Source organism: Sebastes fasciatus, chromosome 5 (genome assembly GCF_043250625.1).
Source record: "Sebastes fasciatus isolate fSebFas1 chromosome 5, fSebFas1.pri, whole genome shotgun sequence".
Classification (NCBI taxonomy): domain Eukaryota; kingdom Metazoa; phylum Chordata; class Actinopteri; order Perciformes; family Sebastidae; genus Sebastes; species Sebastes fasciatus.
Window position 1 is genome coordinate 36,870,525 of NC_133799.1, and position 27,422 is coordinate 36,897,946.

The window sequence follows — 27,422 nt, forward strand, 5'->3', positions numbered from 1 at the left end:
CCGAGAGATACGTGTGTGGATGTGTGGCGAGATATCGAGAAAGAACAAAGCGGTAGATGACGGGATGAGAGACAACGTAGTGTAACGTTATACAGACATAACAAGGCTGCTGAATGAGAGAGGCATCTGTTAAGTCTGAAAGCCGTAAACACAACACCATCTCATTACAAAACTGCTGTCCATATAGACAGCAAATTCACAGTTTGCAGTTCACACCCATTCACTAAAGAGTTAAAAGTGCCACCGGATGCTCTTCAGTATGAATTTATCTTTACAATAACAAAGACTGAATAGTTGCTCAATAATCATCTTCATGCAAATGTCCTCTGACATGCGGGAGCAACAACCTGGGGACAATCAGTCAGGCTTGTTTTGGAGTCGAGGTAGCCCACAAGTCCTTCTGTAGAGCTCCTCCTGGGGGATTCAGAGGTGAAACATTGTACCACTCCCCCAGTGAGTTCTGGTTCTGCCCCTGGGTCTTCTCCCAGTTGAATATTCTTGAAAACCTCCACAGGAAGGCACCCAGAAGGCATCCCTATGCCCCAACCATCTTTCAATATGAAGGAGCAGCAGTTCTACTCTTTATTTCTGAACATCTGACCATGTCCCAAACGCTGAGCTCAGACATTCATGAAACTGTCAAAACTCATTTCAGCCATTTGCATCTGCAAGCTGTTTCTTTTGGTTATTACTAGGGCTGTCGAAGGTAACGTGAAAATAACACGTTAACGCAAATTCATTTTAATGACACTAATCTATTTAATGTATTAACGCAACTAGCGATTTTTAGGTTGTAGCGGTCTCAGTTTTAAAGCTAGAGTGAGGATACCGATATAACACATTGCCAAAAGCCTTTCTTATTTAGTTTTGACAAAATTTGATTAGGAAGACTTTTTTTCGAAGCAAGATAGAAGCATTTTTCTGCCCAATGCAATTGAGTTTTGCTAGCTCCCGCATGTAAACAATGTAACAAGATGGCGGCTCTACTGTCTGTAGTTTTTTAGGGCTGACCCAAATGCTTCAAAGTGTCAACCATTGCCGTGATCTCAAAATAATCCCACATAAGTCATTATTCATATTGAACATTTATTATTATTAGTTATTCTCAGATGGATATCGCCAGGTTGGCACTGTCCCAGGCCCTGAAACAGAGGAGAATGAGACAGACAGACAGAAGAACATGTCATCCTGCCGCGCCACGCCGCGAAGCTTTGAATATCTCGAGTATTTCTGTCCTAAATTTCGAAGCCCAAAAAATGGTATTGGGGACAGCCCTAGTATTTTCATTTGTCATTGTAGCTCCTTGAGTAGAGCACTTTATTATAGTTATTTAGCAAAGGTTTGAGTGAAAGATAACGTACTGTAGCTAAATGAGCAAGATGTATGGTTAACGTTATTACAATGTTATAGTAATGCTATAGTAATGCTATAAATAGGTTGTAGAGGATATTTTGGGTGGTCAAAGATGTTTATATAAAGTAGTAGATAGTTTATATTTTGGAATCTGTTGAAGGGTATTTTTCAACCTGGAAACCCTATTTTCCCATGTGTTTGTGTCGAAGTGACTAATGGGGACAACAATTACTGAAAGTGGTCCAGTATTGAGGGAGAACGCTGCAGACGCCAGACGCTAAACGGGCTGCATTGTAATCGCTCGGGGCAACTCCTCACCGTCAATTTACGTCCACTAAAAGTGCTTGTTTTTGCCACTGACAGGCTCTGATTGTTACTGATAGTGTCTGACAACATTATGGAAAGGACCCTACAGAGAAATAAAACTGGTCCGTTTGTTATATCTCAAGGAGAAGTCTTCTTCTGAAATCTCACGTCGCATCCACATCGTGGAAATCATCAAAATATTCAGTCATGTCACTGAAAATTTTTAGATAACATCTCTGTACTCCAACACAACAAACTATGCCAACACAGGTGTCCCGTGGCATTCCTCTCTCCAACTCTCACTCACATTTCACCGTTGCTTTCTGGCAACAAGTCACATGACACAATAACAAACAGACCGGATAGATGGACGCATTTCTGTGTAACTTAACAACAATACATTAATTAGTTGTAGGCTATCAGTTAATCCAGCGGTTTAAGTTTAGAACCCTCATAGCGTGTGCTATATATTTGCCTAATCGGATGAGTTCTCATTGGGCCATCCAGCCAGTGTATACACAGACTACACAGGCTTTTACCTTTTAAAGCTTCAGTAGGCAACGATTTTTTGGCATCATCAAATTCCATAATAACCTTTCAGCATATTGTAATTCAAGTGTTCTGAGAGAAAACTAGACTTCTGCATCTCCTCATGGCTCTGTTTTCAGGCTTTAGAAAATCTAGCCCGTGACGGGAGACTTTGACCAATCACAGGTCATTTCAGAGAGAGAGAGCGTTCCTATTGGCTGTGCTCTGGCTGGTGGGCGGTGCTTGGTATTTCCTCAACAGATCTCAACATGGCTGCCAGGTCACCAACTTTCTCATTTTACAGCTAAACAGTACACTATGAGATGATTCTGAAAACATCTGAGGAGAGAAATAGGCATTACAGTAACAGAATATTGATTCATATTTGATCAGCGCTGCCTAGTTTGACCGTTTGATCGGAGTTTGCGAGTGATTGACAGCCGGCTCTCATAGACGGCAGCTGGACAGCAGACTCCTGCTCGGCTTATTGGTTGTTTTCCTGCAGTCTGTGAAATCTTGCAGATGCTGTTAGGAGTCGACTGTCAGGATATAGCAACTGTTTTATAAAAATTACTTTTATTAATCATATTTACTCTAATCTTGCTAGGGCCTGGCAAAAACCCTGTGCCAAAACATGTTGGTTGAATAAGGCAGTGGTTCTCAAAGTGGGGTCCGTGGCACTCTGCCAAGGGGTCCACGAAATAATTTGCTATAAATTATAAAATTGTGCTATTATATGTATCATTAAAAAGTACATATCTACAGATAGGGACCATGTGCACCAATAAAACAAGCAGATTGTGTCCATTACTCCCACCCACGATAGCTTTGCGCCAATAGAAACTCTGATATGACTGTGACACATCACGTCAACCTGTCATGAATCAGTCACTTCACTCATGGAGCAACCAACTGTTCCTGCTCCTCCCAAAGTGTGTGAAGGAGCGCTATCGCAGGTCCTTCCTTCCTGCAGCTGTCAGACTCCACAATCAGCACTGCTCCCAGTAGACCACAACCAGCACTGCTCCCAGTAGACCACAACCAGCTCTGCTCCCAGTAGACCACAACCAGCACTGCTCCCAGCAGACCACAACCAGCACTGCTCCCAGTAGACCACTTACACTTACACACTAAAAACTGACAATAACCTGATATTTTCAGGTGGAATTTCATTCATTCATTCTCACTGTGCAGTATCATTTTCCACTTGTGCAATTTTGTTAATAGTCTGTTTATTGTCAATACTGTATATACTGCTCCTATTTTTTATACTTCCTTCTATTTAAATGGTTCATATTTTGTTTAGCTCTTTTTTTTACTGTGTTAGCTGATGCTTCTTGTTTTTTTGCACTATCCACTTTGCTGCTGTACACTGCAAATGTCCCCACTGCGGGACTAATAAAGGAATATTTTATCTTATCTTATCTGATCTCAGCTTAGCTTATTAGCCAGCTAGCTAGTGTGTGAGCACTGAGAAATATTTGAGTCAGTCCACATCGTCAACTGGCTTAATTGAGAAAATATGAAGACAGTTATGTCAAGTTTGGTTTTATTGAGAACAGCGACAGGAGACTAAAATGTGTCATGTGTCTTCAGTTACCGGCAAAGCCAGCCAAGCTAAAGAGACAAATGATTACAGAGCACCCGGAATATCAGGGCAAAGCAAAGTGGTGTTATCGAGATTCAAATAGAAATGTCTTTCTGTTTATCACTATCAAACAGTATTTAGGTTGAAAAGTTTTAGAATACAAATAGTTCCAATAGCATCTAAGGTTATAAATGGTATAATGAGAGGGTCCTTGGAAAATGTTCTCCCCTGTAAGGGGTCCCTGGGCCCAACATGTTTGAGAACCTCTGGGATAATGAGCAGAGTTTCCAGTCACCCAGTCTTTACCTTCACAATGCTCCATGTTACTGTACAGCAGATCAATTAAAGGCGTTGGAATTCATTTGAGTGAATGTCTGGCTAGCTATAAAATGGTCAAATTTGAAAGCTACATCTTGGCTCATGTGAAATATGGTTCTACTATGTTATTTGACCAAAAAGACAGACAATGAAGACAGTGTCCCCTGCGGCTCCCTTAATGTTCTGCCATTGGCTGGGTATGTTTCTCTGGGCTACAACAAAAAGAGATGGGCCACAGAGAGGTTGCCATATCTTATCAGATCAGGTGATGCTCACGCTTCACAGCCATCGGTGCTGTGAGGGATAAGAGTCTCCTTCAAGCATCCTTCAGCCATCCACAAATACGCCTCACTGAGATCTTAAAACCCACAAGCTTGCCAGCAGAAAAGATGGGGGGGGAGATGGAGGGAGTCGAGTTGAAAGCAAACAGCGGAGAAAAGCCAAAACTGGGAACGAGCAGCCAATTACAGCTTTGCTCCCTGCCTGTAAGCTCCGATAGTTTGGCATGACTGTATTTATTTTGTCATCAAGGTCTTTTTTGTGACAAAAAAAAGCAGTAATCTCAGACTGTTGGCCAGCCAAACCTCAGTGAGACAAATGAGGGATTTTCAGAGAGCTTGACTGGAGACAACACACAGCTCAGCACTCACCGCCCAGCTCAGTGACTTTCAAAAACGCTGCTCTTTGGTCTTCGCTTTAGTGACGTCACACTGAAGCTGTGGCACCGGTGACGGATTCCAGAAGCTCATCGGCAGAGCGGGAGGCGGCTGTCCGTCACCCTGACAAGGACACATGGGCTGGACGCAAGCAGCCGGGGTACAACTGGTTCTGCTGGCAGAGATGTGAGCCTCCTTCTGAAATGACTCATCAGCACACCAGAGACTGAAGCCATTCATCACAGAGAATGTGTGATGTTAATACAAAAAGCATGTCATGCTGTCGAACCTGGAAACTCTCTGCTGCTTCTCAACACTGTTAAGGGGCCAGTATACTCCATCTGAAGAGCTTCCCTCTCAAGCTCTTTTCATCTTTTACTATTTACTTTTTTTTTTTTTTTTTTTACTTTTTTTTTCTATTTCTGTCAACTTTAATGTGATCAACTGAGTGCCACATTATGAATGTCATCCAGGAGAGACTATGCGCCGCATTCCCATATAAACAATATCATCATGTCTCCCCCCTCTCCATGACAGATGGCTTTTCACTCCACCTTCCAGTATGGCTGTTCTGCCGGCCGTTCACTTCAATCTCATTTCACTAGGGCTGTCAAAGTTAACACAATAATAACATATTCACACATATTCATTTTAACGCCACTAATTGCTGTAACGCAACTTGCAATTTTTAGGTTTTCAACCATGTCATACTGGCTTGTCGCTAAGGACGCTAAATAATGCTCCAAAACGAATGCTACATTTTGGCGAGAAAAATCTGCCATGGCCATTTTCAAAGGGGTCCCTTGACCTCTGACCTCCAGATATGTGGATGTAAATGGGTTCTATGGGTACCCACGAGTCTCCCCTTTACAGACATGCCCACTTTATGATAATCACATGCAGTTTGGGGCAAGTCATAGTCAAGTCAGCACACTGACACACTGACAGCTGTTGTTGCCTGTTGGGCTGCAGTTTGCCATGTTATGATGTGAGCATATTGTTTTATGCTAAATGCAGTACCTGTGAGGGTTTCTGGATCAATATCTGTAATTGTTTTGTGTTGTTAATTGATTTCTAATAATAAATATATACATACATTTGCATAAAGCAGAATATTTGCCCCCTCCCATTTTGATAAGAGTATTAAATACTTGACAAATCTCCCTTTAAGGTACATTTTGAGCAGATAAAAAATGTGCGATTAATTATTTCAATCGATTAACAGCCCTAAAATATATAAATACATTTGCACACAGCAAGCATGTTTGACTACTCCCATGTTGATAAGAGTATTAAATAGTAATATCCCTTTGAGGTACATTTTTTGCAATTAATTTGTGATTTAATATGGACAATCATGCAATTAATCATGATTAAATATTTTAATTGATTGACAGCCCTACATTTTACTATTCAAAATCATTTGTGTTCACTTCTTGTGCCACTTGTGTCAACACTGAAGGTCATTGTTAAATCCAAGAAACTCATGTCCCCACATTGGAACTCTCTACATTGTTTGGGAGAAAAAAAACTATGCTTGGAGCACTAATAACTATGAGAAGGGAAGACGGAGGTTGCATCACATTAATGTGAGTGCAAAACCAAGGCTGATTGGATAATGATACATCATAGTATATTAGTTTATTTATATTTTGTATTAAGAACATGAATCTGCAAAGTAGCTAATAACTAATATTGTCTAATGAATGTAGTGGGGTTAAAAGTACAATGGTTCTCTCTGATATGGACATTAGTGAGTTGAAGTATAAAGTTCCCTCAAAATTGTACTTAAGTACAGTACTAGGGTAGTACAAAAATACTTAGTTACATCCCACCAGTGCTAGAGAACAACATTGTTTAAAGAGCACAAAGTTCTTCATAGATCTAGCCTCTTAATGTTGCTCTCGCATTTAACTTTAAAATGTAAAACAATTGTAATGATGATGGAGAAATAGGAAGACCTGGCTTCTTTTACTGCTTTTTGATAAGTTGACATTAATTCATTAGTTCTTTTCAGGAGTAGTCAGGTCAGTGTGTGTCTGGCTTAGTGTGTGAAGTGTGTGTGTGTGTGTGTGTGTGTGTGTGTGTGTGCTGCATCGAATTTTGTTTACGGAGTCGCTCTACAGACTGTGTGTTGACTCTCATCACCATCACTGACGCCAGGGGGACAGACTAAACTTATCACAGATGAGGCTTGAAGACAGTTCCTTGAAGAAAAGTCCCCTCAGCGGGCATGTGAAGTGTGTGCGTGCGTGCGTGCGTGCGTGCGTGCGTGCGTGCGTGCGTGCGTGCGTGCGTGTGCGCGCGTGTGTGTTAAGAGAGAAGTTGTAGATGGGTTGTGAGATGCCGGACCTCTATCAGGCCTCCTGCCTTGCACAGATAAGACAGGAATGCTGCTTATAAAGGAAATGAGGTGAGACGCTCCTCCTGGAGACCAAAACAAGCTGAGAGGAGAGGAGCTGAACAACACCTCACTGAGAGCTCACAAACATCCACCCTCTGACTTCTGCTGCAGTAGACTCACAAGTGCTCACTCCTGCTGCTGCTACCATGTTCACCAGGAAGACAAAGGTGATTGTGGTAAAATGGTAACTCTGATCTGGCACCAATATGACATGATTGTGGCATTATACTTCCAACCATGATGACAACTGTGGTGCCATAATTCAGAACTCAGGAAGACATAGAAACATAGGGGAGAGAAGTCCATGAATAGAGTTGTGAAGCAGGGTCCCAAATGAACACCCGCCAAGCACCAGATGTGGGTAGATTTTCTGTCCGGCGAGTAAGGGCGTTTTCACACCTGTAGTTGGTTTGCTCTGGTCTGAATCAGGGACCAGATTGTTACAATGTTGCATATTGGCTCGAGTTTGGTGTGTGTTCACACGGCAGCGTTTACAAGCGGACCAAAATTTTGGTGTGCAAAGAAACTGCTCTCTAATTGGTCAGAATTTCAATGCTGGAAAACTCCCGGAAGTAAACAAAGAAGAGCAGACTTCCAGAACACAACAATGGAGGGACAACTACGCGGCTTGATCTTGGCCCTGGGCATCTTTTTTTGCCTCGTAGCAATTTTTCACTCAAGGCAACGATACAGTTTGAAAATGAGGCGACTGGAAAACAATGTATTGATGCACTGGAGTCGCTGAAGGCTCATATCAAGACGTACGGAGGACGGAGGAGGAGGCGTGCATTAACCCTCCTAAACTGTGACATGCTCATCGGCCGAAAATATTTCCAAAGATCCAACAGGTATGCCCGTGGTCTTCAACACAGCCTGACGTTACACCTGTTTACTACTGATGTGAATAGCGAGGGCAAGCGTAGGTTCTTTTGTAGAAATGTTGTCTGGTGTTAACATGCACAGTGCAGCTTGCGATCGGAGCTGGTTTAATACAAAAAGGTGCAATGCTTTCTCCAGTTGGGCCGGATCGAGGTTGGATCAAGTTCTCACCCTAAACGAACCGTACCGAGACCACCCCTTCAAGGAGGTCTCGGTTCGCTTGCTTTGGTGCTGCACCCGAGTGCGATTGCTGTGTTCACACCTGCCCAAACGAAGCGCACCAAGAGGGTAAACGCTCCAGGGTTCCATTCAAACCAACTAAACAAGGCAGGTGTGAATACGCCCTAAATGTCAGAAGGCTATTCGCCACACTGGTGGGTAACGTTTGTACCAAAAGACTCGTAATAAAAAACTATGCTTGGTTACACTGAGAGTCTGTACCACGTTTTGGTGTCATTTACAAAGCTTCTGTTCTCTGTTGTCTGTGTTGGAGTTTGTCACATACACACACACACACACACACGCGCACACACACAGGCACTGTGTGCTTTACATTAGCGAGTGTGCGGTTGAGAGAGAAAGTGCGGAGTTAGCTGTAACGTTATAGCTGTGCGTGCAGTGCGTGTACAATTTGGACTGTCAGTGAATTAATGCTACAACTCCTCAAGACCCAAGCCAAGTTCCTGTTGTTTGACACCTGCTGATTAAAATGAAGGGGTTTAGCCCAGAAGTTAGCGACAACTTCCGCTCTGGCTCACTTAAGGTGGGCTGTTAAGGTGGACCAGCTATTCTCCTTTTAGTGGCAAGCTGCTCCTCAGAGTTTCGCTCAGCTTTTCTTTATTTGTTTTACACAAATACCACCATATACCATTGTAGCCTATACCCAGTAAGGATGTGACGGTGAGAAAAAATGCCGGTTAATAAACTTTCACTTCATTAACATTATGGTTCCCTTATAGCACTGGGTTTAAATCTGAAATATTGTCAAATAGGCGCGTTTGCTTTTCGCTTCGACACCAACTCCTCCGCCATCTCTCGGTCTGTCAACTCTCTCTCCTCCCGCGTGTGTGAAATATGACACCTGCTGCTCTAAGCTGAGGTTCCGTATGGAGCAGATGCCTTCACTTTCAGTTTGTAGTGTCCGTCTTCCAACTATCTATTGATAACACGCCGCTGATACGCCAAAATGAACTAAATGGGTTTTATTTCTGTAAAAAAAGAAACGGTGGGGGCGGTGGGTAGGTAATGTAATCGGTGTGTGCCCGACCAACGCGTAACACCGGTAACATCGGTAACACCGACTACCGGATTTTTTTTATCTACCACTCCCCTTGGCTGGTGAGTCAAAATCCTAATTTTGGACTCTGTTGTGAGTTGAGAGGTGCTGCTGAATCTAGAAGTGCTCTCCATTCTGTACTCCCATTTCAAACCTTTGTTTAAAAAAAATCCTCATTATCACTGAACATAGAAGGACAGGACTCTCCCTGATAACATAACAATCATATAGTTCTTTTAATGACCACCAGTTTAAATTATTTCTGTTTCTGAGAAATCACATTGTAAATGCTACAATACCCACAAGCCTCGGCCGCTGTGGCTATGAAGAGGATGTCAGTCAGAGGCATGAATACCAATGAATACCCAGCAACAGCCTGTTCACCCTGCTGCCGTCTGGCAAGTGATACAGAAGTATCCGCTGCCGTAACACCAGACTACAGAGCAGCTTCTTTCTTCAGGCTGTGAGACTCCTCAACTCATCCTCATCCTCCACACTAGACCATACAAAATAGTTTTGATTTGTTTTCTTGTGTGGAGACATAAAGAGAGATAATGGGACTACAACTTGCATTTCGTTGTGCAACCCTGTGTTGTAGAATGACAATAAATGAACCATGGACCTTGAATCAGAACGGTAGAGAATTCAGAATGCTTTGTTGTTGCAGTTGTGAACAAAATGTTTCACCATAGTTGCTGAATTCATCTGAAATTAAAACACATTAAAACCCCAAATTCTAAAGTGAATTGATTTAAGCAGCAGAATGTGTTTTAAGTTCTCTCAACACTGTAATCTTGATCGCCATCAGTGCGGCACGTAACAGAATTTGAAGCTCGGAAATTGGATGTTTCTCACTGAAATGCACCATGGCGTTCATAATTAACTTCTGCCAGAGGTGGGACCAAGACATTGTTTTGCAAGTCACAAGTAAGCCTCAAGTCTTTGCACTGAAGTCCCAAGTAAAGATTGGCAAGTCCCAAGTCCTAAACTTTGAGTTTCGAGTCCTAAACAAGTCATAATGCGCTCTTCACCAAATGTAATGCCATTTTAACAACAGAGTAACTGCCGTAATGTAACGTTCTTCATGGTTTTCTCCTGTAACTTGACTGGATGCTGTTGGATCGGTTCAAACAAAGTGGATCTGGGGAGTTAAGTGTAAGACGATCAAATGCAAGTCCCAATAACATTCACCAAAAATAAAGTAAAAAAAAACAAAAAACACCACTGAACATCTCTGTTGAGTTTGTTCAGTTCAGCTATTTCCCCTACGAGGAAATCCTCTTCCTAAACAAATCAATAAAGAATCTCTCAAAAAGTAAACAAGGCAAAGTGAGCATGGCTCACAACACCGAAGGTTTTTCCTTTTAGAAAAATTTCAAAGATTTTGGCCACCCTGGACTCTTAACCCCTAAAAGGCACAACTACACCACACTGTCAACCATCATACAAAATTTGAAGTTCCTAAGTTAAATAGTTTTCGAGGTCTGCTCCGGAAATGAAATTGAAGTTGAAAAAAATCACAGTTTTTGGCCCAAATTTCAAAGATTTTGGGCGCCCTGGACTTTTAACCCCTAAAATGCACAACTACACCACACTGTCAACCATCAGACCACATTTGAAGTTCCTAAGTAAACATTTTTTTGAGTTCTACTCCGGAAACAAAAGTGTGACACTCGAACGGACGGACTGACGGAAGGACGGACACGAGGAGCTCTATATACCACCGACTACGTTGTTGCGGGGGTATAATAAACCCAACATCTCTGACGCTATCACAGTTACCTCCAGCACTAGGCTGTTGATAGTGTTCGTGCACACACTTTTTAAATAACATACTTTTTCATCTTTGGGATTGGGGGGAGGTATCAAGTATTTTCAAGTCAAAAGGCTCAAGTCCAAGTGAAGTCACAAATCACTGGTGTTAAAGTCCAAGTTGAGCTGCGAGTCTTTTTATATTTTGTCAAGCTGAGTCGAAAGTCATCAAACCTCTGACTTCTACCTCTATCTTTTTATGTTCACAGGCTTGCACTGTAGATTTGTACAGGCTGATCCAAGAGGAGCTCCAACTGTGAGTCACACTATCTAACGGAGAAAATGAATGGAACTTTTACTTCGTGCCTTCGCACCTGCAGTACCTCCTCCCACTTCACAACTGTGCCTTGGTTTTGTTTTTTTGCACTGTTAATGCAATTTCTAAAATGACCAAGGGTCAGAATGGTTCCTCTATCCCTGCAACACTCATACTCTCATCTTTCCATTTATATGCAGACATATAGTGTGTTGAAAACATGAGGACAGAGGCAAAAAACATGAACTACAATATGTGTTACCACTCAAATGTAAATTGATGGCTTTTCTGATAAGCCCAACATATCCTGATAATAATAATATATGTATGTATGCGAGCCAAGACATGTAGCAGGGAGTGAAAACTCAGCAAAAAAGCCCAGGGCCTGAAAGGGTTAATACGTCCTTGCTTATAGTGATTTTGTTTTAAGGCCTCATATGATGTGGTTCATTTCAGTCTGATCATTTACTGAATGGCAGTAAATCTCTACTTCTAATTCCCTTTACCTCTAAATAACCCCACTTCATGTCAAACTGCACACTATTTGATGCCCATTGGACTCAATCTGAATCTCAAACACAAACACACACTTGCTTTTGCTTTTGCTTTCCTAAGCACGATTATCGAGGATTATCTATTATTCACACATTCATATTTGTGGCTATTTTCAAACCACTGTCGGCTGAAATGCAACAAATATGAAATACAATTATTTTAAGGGAATAACAAGGCACTGTATGTGCATTCTCATCCTAAAAGTACCACCATCCATGAAATGTACAGCCTAGTTAACGCTCACTTCTGTTCCTAAAAATTAGAGCTGTGTGTGCATAGTAATAACTGAAGTCAACCCAGATGGGTATCAACTCCACGGACCCCTCTTTAAACGATCTATAGCGCATGGTCTAAAGAGCATGGAGCAAGTGCATTTAGGGCGTGTCCAACTCCACTTTTGTTAATTAAACGGCGCATCATCTGGTCGCAAATTAAGGGGCAGGGGGGAAAGGGGTTGTATTTAGTCTCTTAATTAATCAGAGGTGTGTTTTGGGGGTAACAGGAATTAAACCAATCAGAGTGTTATCTCCCATTCCCCTGAAAAGCCAGGTGCGCCTGCACCGGGCACATTGCTATTTAAAAGTGGATTCGGCAAATTGGAGAAGCGATCCGTTAGGAATCAAATCTGCTCCTGCGTGAAGTGAAAGTGCACGGATCCACTGGTCCTTGGCCGGTGGACCCGGTGCTCGCCTCATTATATTCCATTATATTCTGAATTGTCACCTGCCGCCTGAATTTAGTGTTTTCCTCAACATAAATAAAAACATTGTTCTAAGCGCTGACACTGTATTTAACTGAGGAAGAGGAGCGCTGCTGCGTCCCTGTGTGTGTAACAAGCAGAGTGTACGCATGTTGTAAACATCATCTTACTATCGGAATAATGCGCCCTTTAAATAGCAGGGAAATACTGCACCAGACTTTAGACTTTAGCTTTTTCTGGCCAATGGTGCAATCGCTTTCTGCTGCCTCAAGATAGCAATGTGCCAACAAGACCAACACGCCCATGGGTGCACAGATGGGTGTGAGTACATTTGCTACTTACACAACGTGGGGGCAACAATTATCAAAAGTAACACAAGTCAACATTTGTCAAAGAACTTAAATAAACAAAAAGCAGCTGCTTGAGAGAGTGAAGACTGAACTGAGACTGAGACTGAACTGAGAGAGTGTGCCAGTACCTGGGCTTCAGGGAAGGAAACGTCCACGATGACCGGCTGGCCGTGAGGCTCCCCGTTCTCCAGCCTGGAGTAGACCAGCTGGTAGCCTCTGATCTGGCCATGCTGCTTCACAGTCAGGGGAGGCTTCCAGGTCACCCTGAGGGCAGTAGAGTTGAGGGCATCTGCCTCCACCTTCCTGGGAGGAGCTCCCGGCACTGCAGCACAACACAGCACACAACTTCAACTTTAGAACAAAGCTTTTATGAGGATGTCCTGATGTGTGTGTTTTGCTCTGACTCTGATATGTTCTCATTGAGTATCTGTCAAGATTTAGAAATCTCTGCATATTAGGGTTATAGCATTCCTTTAACGGTTTCCTATAGGCTAATATAATCATTTTCTATAATAACAAGAGCTGTCAATCGATTACAATATTTAATCACGATTAAACCTGCAGTAGGCAGAATGGTTTTGGCATCATTGGGCAAAAAATCCATAATAACCTTTCAGCATATTGTAATTTAAGTGTTCTGAGAGAAAACTAGACTTCTGCTCCTCCTCATGGCTCTGTTTTCAGGCTTTAGGACATCTAGCCCGTGACGGGAGACTTTGACCAATCACAGGTCATTTCAGAGAGAGAGCGTTCCTATTGGCTGTGCTCCGGCTGGTCTCAACATGGCTGCCGGGTCACAAATTTTCTCATTTTACAGCTAAACAGTACACTACAAGATGATTCTTATAACATTTGAGGAGAGAAATAGGCATTACAGTAACAGAATATTGATTCATATTTGATCAGCGCTGCCTACTGTGACCGTTTGATCAGAGTTTGTGAGTGATTGACAGCTGCTCAGAGACGGCAAGGCTCCAGCTCGGCTCTGATTGGTTGTTTTGTCAAGTATTTAATACTCCTATCAACATGGGAGTGGACAAATATGCTGCTTTATGCAAATGTATGTATATATGTATTATTGGAAATCAATGAACAACACAAAACAATGACAGATATTGTCCAGAAACCCTCACAGGTACTGCATTTAGCATAAAACAATATGCTCAAATCATAACATGTCAAACTGCAGCCCAACAGGCAACAACAGCTGTCAGTGTGTCAGTGTGCTGACTTGACTATGACTTGCATTGAACCCATTTACATTCACATATCTGGAGGTCAGAGGTCAAGAGACCCCTTTGAAAATGGCCATGCCAGTTTTTCCTCACCAAAATTTTGCGTAAGTTTGGAGCGTTATTTAACCTCCTTCTCGACAAGCTAGTATGACATGATTGGTACCGATGGATTCCTTAGGTTCTAGTTTCAGATGATACCAGTAGCTTCACTCTAGCTTTAAAACTGAACCCGCTACAACCTAAATATCACAAGTTGCATTAGTGCCTTAAAGAAATAAGTGGCATTAAAACAAATTTGCGTTAACATGTTAATATCACATTCACTTTGACATATACTGATCATGTTTATGTATTGGAAACCTAACTAATAAGTATAAGTGTAAGCACTCGAGCAAACACTTCAATGGTCAATGGAAGATAACAGACGTACATGGATCATTAAGACTAGTATACACTAAGGCGTCTAATTTGTCTGTTTTTCGGTTTTCAGTTTCCAGGTTGTCCTTGTAGAGACCTCAGTCCACAGAGAGAGACACAAGACAACATAACAATAGCTAAATCTCTTCTTCTTTGCATCACAGCCAACATCTGGTAAGGAGTGGAACAAACAGCCTGGCAGACCAATTATTTCATGGTTGGGACATCGTCACATCGACAAAATCAACATAAATCCAGGATAATAACAACAGCTGTGCTGTATCATGTGCTATATTGCCAATATTTAAAATGACCTATCTCAGAGAAAGGGCTTCTAACCGCCCCTGACCCTCACTGGGCAGGTTCATGTCATCATTATGTAAAAGCTCCGTTTTCCCCACTGAAACACCAAGCTGGTGTTTTAAGGTTTATATACTGCAGAAACTGCTTTGGCAACCTGTTCTCACTCCCAACGCATCAAAAGGATGGACAGATGGACGGATAGGTCAAACATACACGGGGCAAAAAGTAGGCCTATAGAAGCAAAGAGGCGAAACTCCGGTGCTTTTTTGACAACAGCCACTAGATGGCGCTGTGGTAGCGCTGCCTCCATTTTGGAATGAAAACGCCATCGAGTACATAGTCATGAATGTATGAAGAGACGGCTGTGAATCAGAGGATCATTTCCTGCTAGCTGTATGCGACTGTAATAATGGCTATATTGGCTGTAATTCATCCCTTTTATAATCGTATAATGCACCCATGGGCTGTATGCAGTAAGTCTGTACCGTGGTGTACCTGATTCCGTGTAACGTATCGGTGGATGCCTCTCTCATTCAGCAGCTTGTTATGTCTGTATAACGTTACACTACGTTGTCTCTCATCCCGTCATCTACTGCTTTGTTCTTTCTCACCGCGGACGGACAGCAGCTCCCGCACCTCGAAGACTCGCCACACATCCACACACGTGTCTCTCTGCTCTCAGAAGGAGGCGGGGTCACGCGTCATCAACGCGTCATCAGTTACACTGCGCATGTGTTATATTCTTAATGCTCGGGGCTGATCAGAATCCTTAAAAAAATTCCTGAATCCACCAAAATTGAATGGATTGTTCATTGTGCTACACGTCACCCCTCCAAAAGATTTTATTCAAATCCATCGCGAACCTTTGGAGTAATCCTGCTAACAGACAGACAGATAGACAGACAGACAAACCAACGCCGGTGAAAACATAACCTCCTTCCTAGGCCTTCGGCCTTGGCGGAGGTAATGAATGTCAGTATATGGGTGCTCTACAGTTGTAGCGTTTCCCCATTTGACAACAGAGATGAGAGTGGTTAGCTTGACCGCACCTTACCGCGATACGATAACGTTACGAGTTAGCATGCAGCTTTAGCCGTGATGTCTAGCTCTGCTTTTCCTGTCAATGTGTGAAACCCAAAGTGTTCCCATCCTTTACTGGATGTGTAGTGTTTACCACGCTGGATTTAACATGTGAGGTTCCGGTCGTATCCACGCGGACCCTCCACCATTTTCTACTTTTTCATTTCAGTTTTGTTTTGGTTGACGGATACGGAACAGATATGATGTCACGTTTTTCAGACCACGACAATAAAAGCGGTAACTTCCTTCTACCTCTGCATAGACTCAAAAGAAGCAAATATATTGATTCTGGCATTAAAAAATGTATTTAAAAATCGTAAAAACAATTGGTGATACGTAGGTGAATCAATTTTTTCCCACCCTTATTGACCAAGCATTGGTATTTGGCAAGTTGGGTGTGAGAACGAGTTGGCTTTGGAGAAGGGCTGTTTAATGGGCCGGAAAAAAACTGAAAGAAAAAAATATGCAAAACTAAGCAGCTTAAAGTGGATGTATCATAGTTGTAGAGTTCTACCCCAACAGCATTACACATCATATCCAAACAGTTCAAACAACAGAAGATGTTGTGGATAGGAGCAGAGTTGTATTAAGTCTGTTCTCTCATATGCAATCCAGTGGTTTCTCTATCCCCATCTGATAAGTAGCATCAGAGTCCTCCTGACCCGGTGAGAAACTTCTAGGCCTGGAGACGTTACAAGGTAAAGTGAAGGTTGCCCGCTATCTTTGCAGGTTATACACATCAAAGCTTGTCACATGGAGCCCCAAGAGGATGCTGGGAGCAGGGTTTATTCAACTTTATAGAATATCAAAATGAGCTCATGAAGATTCTTCTGGAATGCTTGGTCAGCTTCAGAGGGAGGTGCAAATGAATACAAATTTGACTTCAACAAAAATGAGGAGATGAGGTTGTGCAAATGTTAATGGAATTCAAGACAGACAAGGAGAAAGGAAGCGTTAAAGGTTCAAATGTCCTGCACTAAGAGATTAAGACATGGAGAGAAAAGTGTTAAAGCAGCTCAAGTATCACCCAGCACAGCAGGCAAAGTAAAGCTCTGGAACTTGGTGTCAGCACTATGCGCTTTAGACTAATTAGAATCGTTTAACCTCTTATAGTATCAGCAAGCTTCCAGAATCAGGCTCCAGCTTTGGAGGAGAAACGTCAATAAACTCCTGTTATACAAATACAAAGCTGCAGCCTGTGCAGAGTGGAAGAAGAACAAAAGAACCATGTAACAGACAGCAGCAGACTAAACACATCTTTGAAGTCAGTCTAGTAACCAGGAAATATTAGCATCTACTCGATGTCCGGTGCTGCTGTAGCCTCTTCGGTTGATGCCTCATTACGGAGATAACTCATTTACACTTCATTCATCTTGGGCAACCTTATCACCAGCTACGAACATCAATGATGAATGATTCTTTTACTTTTACATCCAATGCCAACATGCTTTTACAATTCTGATTTCCTCAAATATCTGCATGACCAGTATGGTTAGGGTTGGGTACCGTTCACATCTCTCTGTAATAACCAAAATGTTATTTCAGTTGTAAAAATAAGTCTCATAATTTTTCAATTTCAACATTGCTGTTAATTTAAAACATTTTACACACCACACAAAATAAAACCCCTCCCTCCTCTCCCCTCCCAAAGCCGTCCCTACAGCCTCCAGTCTGTCAGTCTGGCCCTGTTCAGCTCTAGGTGGACAGCTCTAAGTACAGGTATGAACGCACTCAGGACGCATTGAGGACGCACTGAGATCGGATCTTTCAGACCATATTTGGAGGTGGTCTGGGCCACATCTGGCCACATTCTTTTAGCAGTGTGTACGCGAATGTGTCCTGGGCCGCATTAAGGACTGCCTACTCTACTGCCAGTCCTTAATGTCTGCCTCACATCAGGGAAATGACCTCTGTGCTCTACTGTTTTCTGTCGGTACAACTGTATTTAATTAAAGGGGCTCTATGGAGGAATCAGAAACTGCTTGTTGACAGTGACACCTGTGGCCGTTAAGTCAGCGAAAGTCAGCGTCCTGCTGCTCGCGCTCGCTCTACATAGACATGAACGAGCGTCGCTCAAAACAGTGAGGCGACACACGTCAAATAAAAAAAAACAATATCACTCTATATTTCAGCTGTTTGGCAGTAATGTTAGCTGACCAGACGAAGGTCTCTCCATGAATCAATGCTGATCCTAGTGTTGGCTTTTCCTGCTTCAGCCTCCCGACCGCGGTCAGAAGGAACAGGGAAGACACCGGAGTTTTGGTCCGAAACGATAACGTTACTCCCTCCGGAGCCCCGTCTATTCACTCAGCAGCAGGAAACAAGATATATTATATAATATTCACAAGATATTTTCAGAGCTAAACTCAGTCTTCTGCAGTGTGTAGTGTGCGCGCATGCACGTGAGAGGTGGAGCCAGAGAGCGAGTGAGAACGAGCGCAGTGTGTGAGTGAAGGCAGGCAGAGGAGCAGAGTACAGCAGAGACTCCGGTCCTGGAGACCAAAGCTACCGTCTCCTCTGTGTCTTCTGACCGCGGTCGGGAGGCTGAAGCAGGAAGAGTTAACACTGTTTAACAGACGGGCTTCACTAGATACAACCAAGAGGTTTTGGTGCTTCCGTTCAGTTTATGTTGGAGTCTGAGTCTGAACAGCGTAGCCAGATGTGGGCGCACATGGGACACTGACTCGCAATGATTTATACGTGTTAGGACTTACAAACAGTACTTTTAACAAAAAAATATCATGGTTGGCTTAAAATGACGATGTTTGTTACGATATTAAGCTACAGATGTAAATTAGAATAAGTGAACGTTGATTTTTGGTTTCACATGAACAGCGGTCTCCTGGGTGAAAGTCCTGTGTTAACCCACCACCCTGACCTCCTCCCTGCGCAGACTTTCATGGTCTATCATTACAAACGTATTTGTGATACGTAAAACAAAACGTAATCCGCGATAAAATAAGTTTCTCTCGAAATGTTAGAATAGGAAAAGAATAATCTTAGCCTAACTGTTTTTCTAGACGAGATCTTTACAAAAAACACCCCATTTGTGACTGCACATCTTTTTCCTCACATAAACTGCGTTTTCAGATTTAGCTTGTTTAGTGTGGACATACTCTGACACTATAATAAGCCATTGTTTCCCTGTCCCATTAAAGTGAGCACGTCCGTGCTGTTGCATTTATCTCACAGAGCAGAGTGATCTGTTTGGATGATAATCAATCTGTTTGGATGCCAGCATTAGTGAGTGCTAATGACGGTTAGCAAAACGTTTGTGTCGTAGTCCATCCATGCAGGTCATCCATCCGTGGTGGTTGAAGGATTGTGGATTTGAACCATAAATCAAATGTAAGATCTATAAGATCATCTCCGTCTCAGCGAAGGCTGTGGACTAGCACTGACTTTGTTTCTGTGTCCTGTCTTCTGTGTCTACTTGCTTGGCTGACTTCCTTTTTGTAAAAGTCTTCTTGTCTGCAGCAGTTTTCATGTTGTAGATTCACTAAAACTAACACTAACATAACTGCACCGCGGGTGTGGACACAATTTTATTTACTTCCCACAGAGACGGGTGATGCTTATTGCAGACTTTGTGAGGTTTACATCGTCCATGGTGGTGTTAAACTTGCAGGGCCGTCCTGACTGACAGCATGAGGCCGGATCATGTGTCTGTGGCTGCTGGGGATTCTCTGCAGCAGCTGTTAAATGCCGAGGCAGCCACTAATTGTCTCCTTTGTATCTCTCTCTCTATCTGTGTCCAGTGTGTGTCTGCCAGCATTCTCTTCCCTCTGCCTGCCTTAAAGAACTCCACAACCTGAACGACCTCAACATGCTGCTGTGACTCATTTGCATTTACTCACATCTTTGAACACCACCCACTCCAGAGCTTGAAGGAAATGTTAAGTACATACAGTATGGCAAGCAGCAGCCAGTCAAAGGCAGGGGCTGATAGAATTACTTTCTCCTAGAGCATATACAAAATAGATACGTGGTACATTTTAGAAAACACTGGAAACCGCGCGTAATTGTCCGACTGTTGATTGATTTAGCGAGGACGCCATTCACTCAACCTGCCTGTGCTTCTATTTTACATTCAGTCACATTTGAGTCAGCGGGAACAAGCAGCCGTTTCCTTCAAAAACATATCTTTTAAAACCTGGCAGGTCACTGAATAAACCTTGTGTCGTGTGTTCATCACATATCCACTTCATGAAATAGTCAGGAAATTTAATCTATTTGATTTGTGTACATAGACACAAAATGTCCATTCTTTTTCGTAACGCTCAGCGCGGCTTTTAACGAAGTATTTTTCATGAAGCACGTGTCAATTTCTGCTCCAGTCTTTTCAAAATAAAACTACTTAGTTAGGTTTAGGAAAAGATCTACTTGGTTAAGTTTAGGAATAGACCAACTTGGATAGGCTTAGGGAGCAAGCTACCTAGTTAGGTTTAGAAATAGATTGACTTGGTTAAGCTTAGGCAACAAACTACTTAGTTAGGTTTAGGAATAGATCGACTTGGTTACGCTTAGGAAAAGTTAGACTTGGTAAGGCTTAGGCAAAAAAACTACTTAGTTCGGTTTAGGAATAGATTGACTTGGTTAGGCTTAGGCAACAAACTACTTAGTACGTTTAGGAATAGATTGACTTGGTTAGGTTTAGGCAGCAAGCTACTTAGTTAGGTTTAGGAAAAAATTGACTTGGTTAGACTTAGGCAACAATTTACTTAGTTATGTTTCAGAAAAGATCGCAGTTTGGGTTAAAATAACTCCGGAGGTGCTGTAACTTAAGTACGGAAGTTACGTGACAAATAAATTAACTTTTTCTGGTGGTTTCACACGGGACACGAACACCAGTCTCCTGTGCGAAAGTCCTGTGTTTTTTTACCCTCCCATCCACTCCGACCTCATCCCTACGCAGCCTTTGCCACTCTCTATACTTCCCGGTTCACAATTACGTGTATTACATACAACTGTGCTGACCATCACGGAAAAAAGGTGTCTATGTACACAAATCAATACATTAAATTTCGTGACTATTTCACAAATTACTGTGCGACTGGGCTGCAAGTTTTCAAGGTCATGAATCCAGCTAGATTGTACAAACCCATGCAGCCAGGTATCCTAAAAATGACTTTCCCCATACAACAATCTTGCAACCGCAATTCTAGAGAAAATACGTTTCCCTTGAAATGTGATTGAGAACGCAGTTTAGTTTTATGGAAATGTCATTTTGTAGGAGTAAGGGTTGCAAATGAATGACAGCAAAGTATTGAGACCATTTAGCCTACAAGAACCCTCACTCAGATTCTATTTGCATGAAAAAAAAATAATACACATGAGAACCTGCGATTCTGACATGTTTGACTGTAGTTCCGTGTCTATGACTCAACACGTGAGGGAAACTATGCTCACACAAAGGGCTTGTTGGGTCAGGGCAGCGGGGAAATGACTGTGGCATGTGATTAAACGTACAAAAGTGGAGGCCTGACAGAAATCTACTACGGAAAATGACTGCTACTCTGTGCCAATACTATCAAGACCAATAATATAATTGGGGGAAAAAATGCTGAATCTCACTGATTATAAAAGAGTTGACTTAATTAAAGTTTATTAAAATATATTAATAGTGAGGCAGCAGCCTTCAGAGATGTGCTGTAAGATTCTTCTTCAGGGAGCGAAGTGAGAACGTGTAGTGATACTCAGGCACCGGGCTGACACTGGTGTGGGCTGGGGGAGAATTTGTGGGCAGAGCACAGAGGAAGTTTCCACAGTCACGTGTGGAGAATGGACAGATGCTGAAGAAATCCAGTCAGCGATGAGAGCTCAAAGTCAAACGGGGTGCAAGGAATATGGAGAGAGATGAAAAGAGTGTGAGATTAAAATTCAGTGGGTGGGAGAGGCTGAGAGAGAGAGTGAAGCTGAGAGAAGGACAGCAGGTGGAGAGGGTTAGTGCTTTAGAGGAAAGAAAGGAAACAGTGCTCCCAACACTATTAACATTTGTCTCTAAAATCCCAAAATTCAGTGGTTAACTCATAACAAAGTGCTGTCCAGATAAAAAAGAAAAACAAATGTTAGGACTAGGGTTGTCAATCGATTAAAATATTTAATCGCGATAAATCACATGATTGTCCATAGTTAATGATAATTAATCGTAAATTAATCACACATTTTTTATTGGTTCAAAATGTACCTTAAAGGGAGATTTGTCAAGTATTTAATACTCTTATCAACGTGGGAATGGACAAATATGCTGCTTTATGCAAATATATGTATATATTTATTATTGGAACTCAATCACCAACACAAAACAATGACAGATATTGTCCAGAAACCCTCACAGGTACTGCATTTAGCATAAAACAATATGCTCAAATCATAACATGGCGAACTGCAGCCCAACAGGCAACAATAGCTGTCAGTGTGTCAGTGTGCTGACTTGACTATGACTTGCCCCAAACTGCATGTGATTATCATAAAGTGGGCATGTCTGTAAAGGGGAGACTCGTGGGTACCCATAGAACCCATTTACATTCACATATCTGGAGGTCAGAGGTCAAGGGACCCCTTTGAATATGGCTATGACAGTTTTTCCCACGCCACAATTTAGTGTAAGTTTGGAGCGTTATTTAGCGTTCTTCACGAAAAGCTAGTACGACATGGTTGGCACCGATTTTTTTTAGTTTCATATGGTGGCAGTAAATGTACTCTATATCTTTAAAGCTGAGCCCGTTACAACTTAAAAATCACATGCCACCAATAAGTGGCGTTACATTTGTTTTGCATTAACGTGTCATTATTGCGTTAACTTTGACAGCCCTAGTTAGGACCCAAGGAAGGGTAAGGTCAGTGTTGATTTTTGGCAGGTAAAACATTCAGATTAATCTCAGATTAGGGTTAAATCAGGCAACTGAAATGCTATTGGTGCAAGCTAGTTTCAGTTAGTTGCAATCCGCAACCTCACCGCTAGATGCCACCAAATCCTACACACTACACCTTTAACACAGACACCTTCAATCCTTCTAACAAATCAATAAACAGCCAGCAGATAAGTCGTAACAATACATTTTCCTCTCATTATTACCACTGAGACACAGCCAATTTAAACACAATAAGAGCAAGAGGTAGTCAAATGAATCCAGACATTGGTAGGACTAATATGATTAAGAGGGAAATGAAAGGAAAGAGTCAGGAAAATGTCAAAGGCAGAGCTGGAGTTCATTTGTAAGCAGTGAAAGAGGCCTGAGCTGGTCAGAACAGTGAGCTTTAACAGAGGAGAGGTTCCACACTATGCTGCGATACTTTCTAAGCCTCCCTGACATTGTACAGGACTTATCCTTTGATACTTTGATTTCCTCTAGTAGCTCCAGAAAAGAGCCCATTACTCTTCGCCCTCATTGGTCATGATATGGCCAACTGTTCCCTCAAAAAAAGGTGAATCCTCTTGTATTGATTTTTTTGTCCTGTGTTGGTGTCTGTCTTAAAGCTGTGCTGCGTTCTGCTTTGAGTTGTCTCCCGCAGCAACAGTAATTATGAATGTGTGCTACGAATGGCAGAACCTCCCTATGGACTGAAGCATAAGCTGCGTTTCCACTAAGCAGTCCAGTTCATAGACTGTATATACATATAGACGTCTCCACTTCCTCCCACTGTACAAAGGGGAAGCCGTATCCGGGATATCTGGAGCCTGTCTGCGCAGTCACCCGACTGTTATCGACTGTTATCAGGTTATTTGTGACGCCTCCGCCATTGTAAAATCTGTTGAAGGAACGCCAAGTACCGGTCACATGACTGGAGCACAGCCAATAGGAACGCTCTCTCTCTGAAATGACCTGTGATTGGTCAAAGTCTCCCGTCACAGGCTAGATGTTCTAAAGCCTGAAAACAGAGCCATGAGGAGGAGCAGATGCCTAGTTTTCTCTCAGAACACTTGAATTACAATATGCTGAAAGGTTATTATGGAATCTTTGCCCAATGATGCCAAAAATATACTGCCTACTGCCACTTTAAATAGACGTTATCAGTCACTATAAGCACCATAGATGTGGGTCATTAGGGGCCTACTGCGCCTCCTACATTGTAAAAGTGAAAGTGAAACTTAGAAGCAACACGTTCTAACATGTTGTAAAACTGAATGAAACGTGTTTTGGACACAAAAAAAGGCTTGTTTAGGCAGCACAACTACAACTTCTTTAGGTTTGGCAAAAAAAAAAAAAAAGCAGTTAAGTTTAGGGAAAAACATTGTGTTTTGGGTTAAAATAACTACATACACAAATACACATTGTTGGTTTCACATGGATTACAAACTCCGGTCTCTAGGGTGAAAGCCCCGTGTTTTGTGTCCCATCCATCATCCCCAACCTCCTCCCCTTATGGAGATTCAGATTGTCTTCCACTTACGGTCACTAGAGGTCGCTGTTGTGTTCTTTTATACCTTCTTTCGGTGATCTACCATGTGAATAGATGATAAAACCTACAAGTGGGTGTAGTAGGCCCCTGTTGACCCACATCTATGGGGCTTATAGCAACTGATAATAGCCTAACAGACGCAGTAGTGATGGGCCTGTATTGAGGTCCCGCCCACACACCCGCCTGAGCCAACCACGAGCCGAGCAAGGCCGTGGCTTGTTAGCCATGAGCCACCTAGCTGCTATTTGTTAGCACCATACGTTTGGCTCGAAAGACACAACAACTAATCATAATATCTAATGACATAATGACTACATGTATGATCAAACTGACATATGTTCTATTACACAGACTCGTGACAGTTATGGAAAGTTAAAGTTACATCTCCTCCCTCGTAAAATTCCCGAGCCTCCAGCTCAGCAACTATTTCACTCAGAGCAGCTGTCAATCACAGCTGTCAATCACGATGTTTCACCCCCTTTTTATATCATCAAATAACTAATTAAAACCAAACTTATCAGAAAAATGAACACTTGGACATACTGTACATCAGCATGATAAGAACTATCTGACCAAAACAATCTTTGGGTTAAATGTATTTGATGTGTACTTTGACTTTTTAATTTGGCCCATGTCCCATCTGCTAACATGGAGGGGGCGTGGTTTATGACCTATACTGCAGCCAGCCACAAGGGGGCGATAGAGATGTTTTGGCTTCACTTTTGGGGAGCTGTAATTTCGTCCGTCTTTATAGACAGTCTATGGTCCAGTTCAGTTCTTTACACATTAGAACAGCTATTTTTGCATTTCCATCAGCAAAAGTTATGGATAGTACCTGGTACTTTTTTTAGTATCACCTCGGTCAAGGTGCCAAGCGAGCTGAGTCAATACTAGAAGGTGGAGTTAACACACTGCAGACCACTGATTGTGTCAAAGAGAATCGTCACTAGCGTGACATGTGACATGCTGCACAAACCCCAGTTTTTTATTCACTCGACCTATAGTTGGACAATGGCAGCCTGCAAAACTATGGCGTGCACTACAACGAGGAGCAGCGTTGCTCCGTTTGGTTGCTGATGAAATAATTAATTAAGTGTCCAGTTGAAGATGATGTCAAGGCAGTTTCAGGCGGCGTCGCTATGCCAATCAGCTGACAATCCCGCCTACTATCTGCAGTGGAAACACAGCATAGAGAAAAGCACCTGTACCAAAAAGTGAGTCAAGTCGAGTCGAGCAGAGCCGTACCACGCAGTGGAAACACACCTAAAGTGGCCATTCAGACCAACTATCTGACTGAAGACAGAGATAAAGCATGTCATGTTGCCACTCAGGCTGTTCTCCAGACAACTTAGCCTGGCAGGGCAGCAGACCAGCAAGCTAAAGCCACGTCATCATGCTGGGAAACAGACAGCAGACTGACAGAGAGAGGCAGGCAGGAGATCAGTGGCAGCAGAAGTCTCACAAAGCAGACTCACAAAATGTTGTGAAATGAAGGAAAACGTGTGCTGTGATTATAATCACGTCTCTCCACCATGAAATATAAAGAGATTTTGGTATAGAAAGAATACAAACTGGGCATAATATTTGGTTCAAGAAGTTGTTTTTTAAGTAAGTCATTGTTTAATGCCTCTATGTGTAGAATTTGATGTGTTTTTTACATCTAATGCCATTAAAAGATTATGGTTGTGGAAAAATAAACATTTTTAAGGTATGGTTGAAGTTAGGCAACCAAACCACTTGCTTAAGGTCAGTGACAAATTTTGATGGCTGAAATTACCTTAAGGTTGGCTGCACTACATGATCCAACACCTTGACCTCCTTTCACTTCATTACTACTGCCTGCAATAAGACTGAATGTTGGTACTGGACGTAAATCGAGTGCTGAATAAAAATCTAGTATGAATTTAACTCCTAAAATTGTCTGAGTTTTAGCATGTTATTAATTAATCTAGTGGCACAAGTTTTTGTTTATGCAAAAATTTAAAAAATCCAGTGGAATCCAGTAGCATTTATCCAGGCTCCAGCAACCACTGCTTGGTGCTCATACCAATAGTCTTGGGACGAGAGTTTCTTGTAATTTTGTTGACTTTAAACAAATCGGTTGGCGGGTGCATCGCTGCCTGGAGTCAGCAATGTTAGAACATTTCAAATCCTACACTTAGGGGCAACTGAACCAGAGTTTGGTAAGTTTAGTGTTGAAGTTCAGTGTTAAAACAAGTTAAGGTTTAGGAAACAAATTATGTTTAGGAAAAACAATTTAAATGTAATTATATGAATCAAATAACTTAGTTAAGGTCAAGGGTTGGAATTGGCTCCTCAATAAGAACCATGTTTATCATTTTAAAAGACAGGTAGACAAAAGAGAACTAGCCCTGTCTCCTAAAATGACATTCCCATACAATGAAACTGCATTGTGAATTACATTTCAAGGGGAACGCATTTTATCGCAGATTACATTTGTTTTTGACATATCACAAGGGGCGGCAGTAGCGCGGTCCATGGGGACTTGGCTTGGGAACCGGAGAATGATGGGTTCAAGTCCCCGCACGGACCAAGTACGGAGTGTGAACTTCTCCCCGGACGCTGTATAGTAGCTGCGCACTGCTCCAAATACACTAGGATGGGTTAAATGCAGTAGTTAAATTTCACTGTGTGCTGTGCTTTGCTGTGTACAATGTGTGACAATAAAATTGGATTTGAATTTAGATGTCACATTACATTAGAATATGTTTCTGATTACAGTCTGCGGAAGTCCATATAAGTAGGAGGTCGGGGGGGGCGGGTGGGTCAAACAAACCCAGGAGACCGCTGTTCGTGTCCCGTGTGAGCTAAAAGTCAACGTTCACTTATTTTAATTTACGTCCATAGTTTAATAATGTAACAAATGTTGTAATTTTTAAGCCAAACCATGATATTTTTTACTAAACCTAACCAAGTAGTTTTGTTGCATTTTTGTTTACAAGGTTAAAGCTGCAGTAGTCAGTATATTTTTGGCATCATTGG

General features: G+C 42.2%; 1 protein-coding gene across 17 annotated transcripts in view; it reads right to left on the reverse strand.

Annotated features, from left to right (window-relative positions):
• The window catches only part of ptprfa (protein tyrosine phosphatase receptor type Fa), a 452,868-nt gene that overhangs the window by 125,744 nt on the left and 299,702 nt on the right, over positions 1–27,422 (reverse strand). For all 17 annotated transcript variants that reach the window (XM_074636845.1, XM_074636843.1, XM_074636842.1 and 14 more), the window contains one exon: positions 13,110–13,303. In XM_074636845.1, coding sequence (XP_074492946.1) covers positions 13,110–13,303 — 194 coding nt within the window. The remainder of the gene's footprint in view (positions 1–13,109; positions 13,304–27,422) is intronic.